This window comes from Callorhinchus milii, unplaced genomic scaffold (assembly GCF_018977255.1).
Source record: "Callorhinchus milii isolate IMCB2004 unplaced genomic scaffold, IMCB_Cmil_1.0 Scaffold1, whole genome shotgun sequence".
In the NCBI taxonomy this organism is placed as follows: Eukaryota; Metazoa; Chordata; class Chondrichthyes; order Chimaeriformes; family Callorhinchidae; genus Callorhinchus; species Callorhinchus milii.
In genome coordinates, this window is record NW_024704742.1 from 76,382,322 (window position 1) to 76,394,026 (window position 11,705).

The 11,705-nt window shown below is 40.8% G+C and overlaps 1 protein-coding gene across 3 annotated transcripts; it reads left to right on the forward strand.

Moving 5' to 3' along the window:
* The first annotated feature begins 4,728 nt into the window (after window positions 1-4,728).
* Window positions 4,729-10,648, forward strand: LOC103177685 (proheparin-binding EGF-like growth factor). Of its 3 annotated transcripts, none has more exons than XM_007891976.2 (6): window positions 4,729-4,786; window positions 5,679-5,915; window positions 7,407-7,605; window positions 8,734-8,889; window positions 9,279-9,366; window positions 10,372-10,647. In XM_007891976.2, exons 2-5 carry the CDS (start codon window positions 5,708-5,710, stop codon window positions 9,358-9,360), a joined length of 645 nt encoding a protein of 214 aa, XP_007890167.1. In that variant the 5' UTR covers window positions 4,729-4,786; window positions 5,679-5,707; the 3' UTR covers window positions 9,361-9,366; window positions 10,372-10,647. The 3 variants fall into 3 exon arrangements, with proteins under 3 accessions (XP_007890167.1, XP_007890165.1, XP_007890166.1); XM_007891974.2 differs by lacking the exon at window positions 4,729-4,786 and adding an exon at window positions 4,988-5,154 and having other exon boundaries at window positions 10,372-10,648; XM_007891975.2 differs by lacking the exons at window positions 4,729-4,786; window positions 10,372-10,647 and adding an exon at window positions 4,988-5,154 and having other exon boundaries at window positions 9,279-9,367.
* Window positions 10,649-11,705: the final 1,057 nt, after the last annotated feature.

Here is an 11,705-nt window from a genome sequence, read left to right on the forward strand (position 1 = left end):
GAGAATGTGCAGTGTTCTGTTTGAGGTAGGTGCGGTAAACTAATTTTGACCTGGCAGCTAGTAAGTGCTGTAGCGGGGTTGTGAATTGCACGATTGCTAATACGACTAGTGCAGATAAATTTAAGTGGATCTTGGGCAGATGTACGATGTAGGCAATTAAGTGATTTATACAGATCAGACTTATGCAAGTTTTATTGTAATATATAATAATCTTGCTTTTGATATAACGTCATTGAGGCATCACAAAGCACTTCACAGGATACACTGTGAACTAATGTAACTGTATGTATTTTGTATTTTGTGAATGAACAGAGTAGCTAATTTGCACGCAGCAATGTCCCATAGACAGCTCTGAAGTGAATAACCAATTTAATCTGGGGGTAGTTGGCCAGAAGAATCTCCCTTCTCCTTTTGATTAGTGCCATAGGATTTTAAAGTCCACTTGGATAGGCAGAAGGACCTCAGTTTACGTCTCACCCGAAGGACGGCATCTCCAACAATGCAGCACACCCATTGCACTCTATTGGAGTGTCAGCTTAGACTATATGTGCTCCAAGTCCCAATGTAGGGCTTGAGCCCACAACCTTCTGGTTCAGAGGCGAGCCTACTGTCAAATGAGCTAGGCTGACACAACCTCTCACTCTCTTACCTCTAGGTAAGTTAAATGGATCTCTTCTGGCAAACCTAATGCCACTTTTTAAAATATAATTCATTGTCACTGAGATGATTTTTAACTGAATTTTCTCAGGGGAACCTTTGAGCTGATAGTCAAGGCTAATACTCCCGTGTAATGATGGTAGAATGCTGCATTGTCAGAGGTGCAGTCCTTCAAATGAGACATTCAAATGAGATCTCACCTGCCTGTTTGGGTGGAAATTAATGATTTTTTTCAAAAGAATAGGGAGTTTCTCCTAGTATCCTGACCAGTGATGCCCAGGTAAAATGGATCATTCACATCATGGCTGTTTATGGGACATTGCTCTACACAAACTGGCTGTCACATTCATCTATCAGTGCACAATAACTATATTCTGCATTATATCCTGTGAAGTGCTTTGAGGTACGCTCTATCAAATGTAAAGATTATTATTATTATAATGTTATTCCTTTCTAACAGAAATAATAGGGTTGTTTGACCCATGATGCTGGCTTTCTTAGCTGTGTATCCCGATAGATAACTCTGCCTGGGGTCTTTTCCCTTTCCTAGCTCAAGGTGGATTAAATTTCCCACTGCGACCTAAATTGAAGTGTTATTGTTGTGACTCTTGAGGGACAGTCCAATGCAATGCTTTAGATATGCTGCATTGTTGGAGGTGCTGTCCTTCAGATGAGATATTAAACTGCAATGTCCTCCAGATATGAAAGACATAATATTAAAGCACTTCACAAGAATTACTGTTAGATGTTGTGACTAATTATTTTGCAGGCAAATGCTGCAAGCAATTTGTGCATAGCAACGTCATGCAATCAGACATGACCAATTTTGGCTGGGGGTTCATTGGCCAAGACTCCAGGATATATTTCCTTTCCTTTTCAAATAGCATCACAGGATTCTTTTCGTCAGCCTGAACAGACAGATGGGATTGTAGTTTAATATCTCATCTGAAGGACAGCACCTCCAACAATGCAGCATATCTAAAGCATTGCATTGGAGTGTCAGCCTTGTCTATGTGTGTTCAGACTCCTGATATGGGGGTTAAACCACCAAACATCTGACTCAGGAGTGTGAGTGCTATCAGCTGAGCTACCCTTTTACTGGCACATACAGAGTTTGACCCCTATGGGATAAAGCTTGTGGTATTCAATAATAATATATAATTGTAAATTGTATTTTGTATTTATTTATTGTAATTATGTGATGTTGATCCTCTACAGGAATAAAATGGGCTGTAGTTGCAATATTATGTGCAGCATTGGTTACAGTGTGAAGGACTGGGGAACTAAACACTGACAAAAATGAGAACATTTTCTATGCATGAGAACCTTATTTGTTCTAATAATATTAATACTTGCATTTGATAGAGCGCCTTATCACGTCTTCGAGACATCTCAGTATATTCACAGAATATACTGTTAAATGAACTGACTGTGTATTTTGTGAGTGAAATGTGGCAGCCAATTGCCCACAGCTGTGTCCCACAAACAGTCTTGGATTGAGTGACCAAATTAATATTATTATTTTTTCTTTCTTTTTTTCACATCTGGAGGACAGAAGTTCTTTCAGCAGTTTGGGGGTTCTACGCTTAACACAATTAAATAAACCTGAAGAAATGCTTTAACATTGTTATTTTTCTATTTTTCTTGACTACTGAAATGGAACATTATGACCTTTACGAACCACTATTGCTCTTTCCAGGCACCAAGAATTGCCTTCCTCTATTTGAGTGGAATTATCACCCATTTAGAATACAATACAAATTAAAATTTATGTAGCACCTTCCATGTCAGTGGGACATCCCAAGGCAAAACACCCCAGGATTTTGCACCTGAGCAGGGGTTGAGGATGATGAATGGGGGCAAAGAGAGTTAGGGGGGGAAAGATGACCAGAAGCACAGTCAAAGAGGAAGGCATGGAGGACTGTGAAAGAGGCAAGGGAAGGGTCGAGGCCAAAAGACTCTGGGGGCAGATATGGTGCAAGCCCGACCACCGATGGTGGGGTGGGGGAAGATGAATCAGGCGGGTGTCAGCCGAGTGGAGTTGTTAATGTTTGAGGAGGTCGTAAAAATAGGTTGAAGCAAAAGCATGGGGGGATTTAAATATTAGGTCAAGGATCTCGAACTTGATCCGCTTGGGTATGGGAAGCCAGTGGAGCTGAACGAGGATAGGGGTGATAGGCTTGTGGGCAATAGAATGAGGCAAGGCATTGGGATAAAAAGATCTGCCAATATCTAATAAAGTTGTGAAACAGGTTCAATGAATGACCTCCTCCTGTTCCTATGATCTCATTCCTATCACACTTATCTGATTGTAAATATCTCAATGTTATCCTAACCAAGCAACTTAATTAAAAATTACTGCAGCTAAAATAAAATGTAAGCTTTTCATCAAGGGATTTTCTTCCATACAATTTTATTCCAGCAAAAGACCACACAGAAAACGACTCTTCAGAAGAGTCACTGGTACATACCTTGAGGTTTCTAAGATGACTGAAGGAGGCGGTACACATCAAGAAGGATGTGTAGCAGCCAGTAGCTCCCTCACTCAGACTTGTCTGTACATTATTCTAATCAATTTAAAAGAAATGATGCTTGTTCTTCCCTTTCCTTAAGAATATTACTCACTTTGAACTTCTTGACTCTCCTCTTACTCAGTCTTCATAGATGTCCTCATTCTTAATCACTAGACCACAGAGGTTCATGTGACTGGAGTTCAAAATGAAGAACCAACTAGGTAGACTTTCACATTTAAGTGCAGACCAACCTGATTTGACTGCTTCTGGGGTACTGTATAGTCCTTGGCATCAAGTAAATAACGGAAGAGATACACAAACATGCTGACGGCTTAACAGTCATCGGTAATGCAAGGATTGTTATTATTACATATCAAGTTACTGTTCATTTACACTTTCACTGATGGCTGCCAATCTTTGACCTACAGAACTCATACTCTGACTCACACATCATTGCCTCATCCTTGGGTATCATAGAATCATAGAATTCCACAGGACAGAAGGAGGCCATTCGTCCCATCGTGTCTGTACCCGCTCTTTGAAAAGAGCTATCCAAATCAATCCCACTCCCCTCGCTCTCCCCATAGCCCTGAAAAGTTGTCTTCTCCAAATAGTTGTTATCGAATCGGTTTCCACCCTCCTTTCAGGCAATGCATTCCAGATCCGAACAACTCGCTGTGTGAAAAGACAGTTCCAGGGTAGTTCCGTTACAATATCCGAACATAACGTTTTGAGGCCCAGCTCTGCTCCCTTCTGAGAATTCCTACCTATTGATGACAGTTTGTCTCCACCTTTGGTCTGGACTCTGACACTTTCTCTCGCTTCCCTGGGACTTGTCCAGCCATGTTGGGGCGATGAATCTGCATCACTTCCAGTGCTCTCTTGTACTTGTGGCACAGTACTCTAGCACCCCCTCACCCCCCCCCCAAAAAAAAAATATTCAGCTATCTCACTCCTGGGAGATTTGGATGCAAACCCTAGGCTGTCCAGCACCCTGAGATTCCTCCTGACCGGAAAGGTATACTGTACATGTAAACTTGTGTGGCACTGTACTGTAATGGACTGTTGACTTATGAGCTCCACGTTGTATATCAGGACCTACCACCCCCCACCCCCACCCCCCACAATTAAAGATTTCTTGATCCCCCCAACCTTAAGGCAAGATCTTGTGATATTTATTCTCCAGCCTCGTCGCTTGGTGTCATTCCCATCCTGTTCTAACCGCTGTTCCAGCCCCTCAGCTCCCGTTCAGAAAGTTCTCTGTGAAGTGCTGTGACTGTGCGTCGGTGGGAAAGTTGTAATGTACGGCATAACATTGGCCATCATTTCGGTGTGTGTGTGTGTGTGTGTGAGTGTGTGGATAAGACAATCTCATTCATAAAAGCTGTGAAGCCTCGCCTTGAACTGTAGGTGTACTGTTCGCCCGCACTGCTGGGACTGATCTTTGGAATGACACGTCTCGTTGGGGCTCACGTTGCCCTCAGGGAATACTTGGGATGCAATAAAAAGCAATTAGCGGTCAGAGCGGTGAGTCCATCAGCGGGAGAGCACTCCAGCCGACGTGTCTGTGCCGGTCTCCTCGGCCCGGGATAGCACGTCCCACTGATGCTTGGAGGGTGAGTCAGTGCGAGGGCGGGCCGGACCGGCCGGGCAGGGCTGGGCTGGGCTGGGCTGGGCTGGGCAGGGCTGGGCTGCCAGGCGGTGAGGGAGTATAAAGGAGCGAGAGAGCAAACTCTCTCACACACACACATAGCTGCGCCTCCACACCCAACTGCTCACTCACTCAGTCACTAACACACACACACACACACACACACACTCACACAAACTCACTCACTCACTCACTCAGTCACTCACTCAGCAAAGCAGCACAAGGACTCACATAAGGCAGCGCTGAGGCATTGGGGCCACTCTGAGCAGTGATTTACTCTTCAGATAATGCGGAAGGTGTACACTTCGCCTCTACTGTTACTCATAGCTGCAGGTAATGCATTCCTCTCCATTACTGTTCTTTGTCGTTACGGGTAAAAGAAACGTTAATTATTTAGAGTTAAGACTTTATTATTAATTAGAATGAAGGGCCACACATGCATTCTGTTGGCAGGTGGCAATCAAAGGGAATAGTTTGTGCTAAACTATGGTTACTGTCATCCGGTTAACTATGAATGTTTGTAATTCTAGACATAGGGAAGACTTTTTTTCCTTTTGTCAAACTTTTTTCAAAAATTAGAAATTTATTGCTCCTCTTCAATTTTAGTCGTTAACTTTTGTCTTAACTTTTTCTTGTATAAGTCGGTTTAAGGCACTCCCCTTTGTGAGGGGCACTACATAAATGCAAGTTGTTGTTGCCTTTCTAATGGTAGAATTTTAGATCAGCATCCAGGTTAAAAAAAACAAAATCATAGGGTTTTGTTCTTGGTTTAAAAAGGTCATTTCAAATTGGCCTGTTCAGTCGGTTCTGGATAAATGTTGACTTGAATTTTAAATGTTGTTATTTTGCTATGACAGCCGGTTGCTGGACAGGTTATGGTGCACGTATGGGTGAGAGTGACAATGGATTGTTGGCGTCTTCTGGGGTTCCCACCTACAGTCCTGAACAGACCCCGCAGGTAACTGCGGTGCAATTCAATGGCATCTATGTGGACAGCGATGAGGACTATGCGGATGAATTTGAAGATGAAGACTATGAAGATTACGAAGCATTGGTAATTGAAGATCCAGTCTATGGAACATCATTAGGGAAAGGTACGGAATGTCCCTTTGTTTTTAAAAATGAAAATGTAGTGTACATATGTCAGAAATATACCGATGAGTATAGTTTTCCAACACGAGGTTAAACCTCAGAGTTTTTTTCCCACAATCTAATTCTTGTTTATTGTCTAATGTTTCCTTTACAAAATGTTAAGGGGACTCGAACTAAGATTAGCCAATTATACATTTCTGTCATTAAAGTTTGTTGCTGAGTAATACACCAGGATTCAGGAATGGAATATTATTTAGAATCCTGGTGTACATCTTCAGTTTGTTATGCAGAAAGGTATCAGAGAGTGATCATTTCTAGAGATAGTGCATCATGTGCCTCAGTAGCAAATAGTAGTGTCCCTAATATATAATTTAGGTAGATTGAGTAAGATCCAATTGATGATAGATTGGTGTGTGAAGCAGAATAAATGAATTCCAATTGTCAGTAAACCATCTTTGGATGAAACGTTAAACTTGGCTCCAGTCTGTCTGTTCAGATTGAAAGTTATCGTTCCCAAAGCACTGTTTGAAAAATGGAGTTTATTCTTCCTGGAGTCCTGATCAACAACTCCCCAGATAAAATTGATCATTCACTTCATGGCTCTTTATGGGACATTGCATTGCAGTCGCTGACTTTTTTTAAAAAAAAGTTAAGGATGATCATACACAAATTCATATACCGCTTGGTCCTGTAATATCAGAGACTGAACCCATGCACTGGCACAACAATGCCATCTGCAGAATTTAAGGCAGGTGATTTTTGTGTGGGTGGATAAGGCAAAGTTTTCATTCATGGTAATTTCCATTGCCTGAGGTAGATTTTTAAACTCTGGTAGATTGACTGATCTGAACTTTAAAAGCATACATTAGGCATGCTTTGCACGTTCAAGTACAACAACACTGAATGTGACAAACAAATTAAAGTAAAAATTGGGTTCAGAAGAAGCTTTATTATCCTGGGCAATAAATCCCCCAAATAAAAATTTGGTCATCATTGTATGGCTGTTCATGGGATATTGCTGTATGCAATCTGGATATTGGAGATTACAGTCAAACTTGTTCATTCTTTTTCTTGTGCCATGATTCCTACAGTGTTCTTTTATGTCAATTTAATGCATCAGCACTCATCAAAATATACTGCCATGGATGCTTCTCTATTAAATAAACTTTAAATTCCACAACAATATCAACTACTTTACTTAATTTTCAGTGTAGAATTTGTTATTTTGTGGCATCTTAAAATTACTGACATCTTAAAAGTGTTTGCTTATTGTAAAATCGTTATCTGAAAGAAACACGCTTTTATACTCCATTCCAATTGTTCAGTAACACTGGAGTGCCTAATTTGCCTGTGTCTTTGGCCATATAACCTGAAAGAAGACTTTTCATTAAGATCCATTGGAAACGTAGTTCTGAAAATTGCTTAGATATGTATGGAAATGTGCAGAGTACCCCAAGTTTGGTATGAAATAATATATCTATTTGTATTATCAGTCCAGCCAGTCATTAAACCCAGGAGTAGAGGTGAAAAGAAAATTGCTCATCCAAAAAAAGCAAGAAGCAAAGGAAAGAAAAACAACAGGAGAAAAAGAGGAAAGCAAAAACTCAACGATTTGTGTAAAACTGTGTACAAGAATTATTGCATTCATGGAAAATGCAAATTCTTGAAGGAACTCAATAAAACATCATGCATGTAAGTGTATCTAAAGGTTCCAATATACATTGAACTGAAAACTGTTAAGGCTGTCTTGAAGCTTGTTTTTCATTTAAAAGTTACATACTTTTGAGATTTGCATCTAATTTTTGTTTACCAGTATAGATATGGGCAGAACATTTTTTTAAATTCACAAATATTTCTCTCTGGGCTTATTTTTTATCATGAATAATTGGGGTATATTTATATGAATCATGGCCCATATAGATGCTTTTCAATTCTGTGCGCAAATACCTGTGCAGGAGGCAAGATACACTGGAAATTCCATCAGAAAGGAAAATGTGATTGTATATGTAGCATACTTTGACAATGTACATTTATATTGGGGTTTCCCACCAAAGGTGCACATTGCCATAGTATAATACACTTACTGCCATAGGGAGCTTTCTATCCAGGAGAAGAATATTATGAGATTGGATTTACAAGCAGTTTCTGTTCCTGCCTTAAGTAGTACTCACTTAGTACTGGCACATAGCATAGTGACAGCTCAGGCTGGCGAAAGAGACTCAAAAGTACCAGAGTAATCCTTTTGGGGACTGGTGCAAAGTCTCTAAACACCAACAGAAAACTTCAGGTCTGATATCTCAATTCATTATAATTGGCCAGCCTTTCAGAATATGTTGAGGATGCTTGTGCAAAGCACATCAATTAAATGAGTACATAGTGCATGCAGTGTCAGAGGAATTCCAATGTTGAGCTTTATGTTAGCTCATCCATGTGCGTAAATTTGTTCCACCTAAAACCTTGTGTTTAAAAAAAATCTGAGTTAGACATCATCTTGAGTAAACTCCTGATAACTGGTCACTCCAAGGGAAAAGGGTTCAGGGATGAATTATCCAGTGTGGCGAGTTACATATATGCATAAACACAAACAAATGCAGCCGGGAAATTAATAGCATGATGACTTATGTGGTAGTAACAAGTTAAGCCAGGATGGAGTTATCAGGCCTTTACTGATATACTTATTAATATGGCATTAAATTTCACCCAGTCTTAGGATACAAGACCATTTTATCTTAGAACATGTATGTTATCTCCCCACCAAATTTCATGTAAAAAACACAGCAAAACCAATTACATTAATATTTCAATTTGTTTTCTCTTCAGATGCCTTCCTGGGTACCAGAATGAACGCTGTGGCATTCAGGTACTGAGCGTAGGAACCAGTAAGGAGAGAATTGATGGCCTCACAATCGCATTACTGCTCGTGGGAGCAATGCTCACCCTTGCTGCAATTATTGTGGCTGTCACTGTGATATTCCAGTAAGTGCAACTTTACAATCTTTCGTAATCTTTCTTATCTTTCATACTTGTATAACTAAATTTTGACTGTCTGTCATATGCTTATAATTGTTACAGGAGAAGGTTATCAAGGGTTGATGGGTTACGAAAAATATGCATTATTTGCCATATATATGTAATGAGACCAACTTAACTGTTAAGCTACTTAACGATTGGTTTAATTTTATACCGAAAATAGCGCTCTGAGATGCTATCCTGCATGAAGGGTCCTATATCAGTGCAACTTGTTGTACGTGGGCGAGGCTCTTTTCTGACTACAATCACATTTGCTGAATGTTGCAAAACAAGTTACAGATCAGTTCAGTTTTCACGTCTTACATTTAGAAATTACAAATATCTCCTTGTTTCAGGTGTAAGAAAAAGTTGAGAGATGCACGTGAGGTTGAAAGTGAAGAAAAGCAGAAGCTCGGAGAAATTAATCGTATGGTTTGAAAAAAGGTGACTTGAATGGATTGGTATCATACCCACTTTTATATTCTGTGCACCTTGTATTTGCCTGTAGTTCAATTAAAACATTGTGTCAGCTTGGCTCAGTGGTAGCATTCTTACCTCAGAGTCAAAAGTTTTTTGGTTGAAGCCCCACGTGGGGACTTTGAATCACATAGTCTAAAGCTGAACACGTGCTACATTGTTAGAGGTGCCACCCTTTGGATGAGAAGTTAAACCAAGGTTCTGTCTGCCTGTTCAGGTGAATTTTATGATCCCATGGTACTGTTCGGAAAGAGAAGGGATTTTCTCACGATGTACTAGCCAACATTCCCCCTCCCCAAATAAACTTGGTCACTCACTGCATGGTGAGGCTCCGTAATGGAGTTCCAAAGGGTGGGGGCAGAAAGGCTGAAGGCCCAACTTCTGATGGTGTGGCGGGCACAGCGGGGGGCATGCAGACATTTCAGTGTTATAGGTGGTAGAAAAATGTAAGCTATTTGTTCTTTACAAAAGAATGTTGGTTCTAAACCTGCTGTAGTCTGCACTTGTGTGTTTCATCCTATTCAGCAACTTGGATGTGAAAATGCATTTGAGGAGATGATTTGCACCTATTGTAGTGGAGCACTCAAACCTGGTTATTCTTCCAGAGTTTCTTGCAATGTTCTTTGCTTTTTTTTAAAATGTGAGATTCTGTTATCTCTTAATATGATCAAATGCAGAAAAGCTCATGAGAAGAGCCAGCAAATTGAGCAAAGTCAAGATTTTGGCTGTGGATATAGATACAATTCTAGACAAACATATTAAGATAAAGATGAGGTGGTTTGCGATTAGTGGCACTTCCTATTAACACCTGCATCTGCAACATTCCCACTCTGAAGGTGTTGCGGCACCAAAAGGATCTGTTTAATGTGGTTTGACTGCAGAAAGTATTTTAACTTCCGATTGAACTGGTAGCTGCTATTGTGTGCTATATTCGTGAACAATGATATTAACGGATGTTAAACTTGTTTGCAGGATGTCCTGGATTTGACACTTGAGAAATTGGAGAATCTGAAAACTAGTACCTGTAGCTACTAACGTGCATGAAGGGAAGAAAAAAATCCTGACTTTCATTTGCATCTGTTGTAGGATGCCTGTGTTTTTATAATGGGTCGCTTAAAGAATATACTAGTTTCAGTAGAAATAAAACTACTTGGCTGATTTGTTTATATTTATTTGATATTTAATGTTATTTAATGTTTATATAAATTTGTTACACTTGAATTAAAAATGTAAATATAGTATCAAAAGTATTAAACAAAGGCTTGTATTAAATCAACTTGTTGCTTGCTTTGTCTATACCAGCACAGTACACATAATGTATTAATTCTTCCCTGAAATCATTCATAGCTTTGATTGCTCTGAATACCCTTCCATGTGGTCATTGTTCATGTGTGAACCTCAACAGTGAGGGTTGAAGGGCAAATTGATTGCAGAGACCAAAACTGACCTCTTCCTACCTTCCTTCCCCCCACCCACCCCCATGCACATACACACATACACACACATAACCAATAAGTATGCAGGAACCCTGGCTGTTTTTCCCGTTTTTTTTCTGCCTTATCCTGGGAAGGCTTGAGCCAATTTTACCTCCCTGTGCAGCTTCAACTAAGACAAGCAAACTCAGCACAGATCAGGATTCGATCAGTGAATAGTCTTTAAGCTACAACTCTATCTATCACCATTGGGGCTCACTTCTAAAGCCCTTCACAGTCTTGGCCCTCCCTACATGTGCGACTTCCTAAAAACTTACCTACCTACCCAGTCCCTCTGCTTGGCGGGCAGTGGCCTGCTCCATAACCCCTGCCCTGGCCACCACACCGTCACAATTTGGGCTTTCAGCCTTTCTGCCCCGCTCTTTGGAACTCCATTCCAGAGCCTCATCCTTGCCCCCTCCCTTGCCTCCTTCTAGGCCCATCTCAAAGCCTTCCTCTTTGACCACACTTTTGGTCATCCTCCCACCCCATTCCCTTACCTCTACCCCTCCCGAACCCAATCCCCAGCTCCGGTACAAAACCTAGACACTTCAGCGCTTTGGGATATTCTCCTGATGTGACAGGTACTTTATAAATGCAGTGTGTTGTTGTTGAAAGCTTGCCAAACAATGGTGTTTAGTGGGGGTGAGGGGGTATGGAACAGGTTGGTGTTTCCTGAGTGAAAGGAGCAGAGGGGCTGGTAGAGTTGCAGAAGGTTGCAGAGGTCTTGTGGGATAAGACTATGGGGGGATTTCCAAGGGGAGAAAGATTTTGAATTCGATCTGCTGAGGGAAGGTGAGCCAATGGAGCTAAGCAAGGTGATGGCAGATGCGG

Coding starts and splice junctions, on each gene's coding strand:
- LOC103177685 (XM_007891974.2), top strand. CDS start 5,109: ATGCGGAAGGTGTACACTTCGCCTCTACTGTTACTCATAGCTGCAG. Junction 5,155..5,678: donor ACTGTTACTCATAGCTGCAG/GTAATGCATTCC, acceptor TTGCTATGACAG/CCGGTTGCTGGACAGGTTAT. Junction 5,916..7,406: donor TGGAACATCATTAGGGAAAG/GTACGGAATGTC, acceptor TTGTATTATCAG/TCCAGCCAGTCATTAAACCC.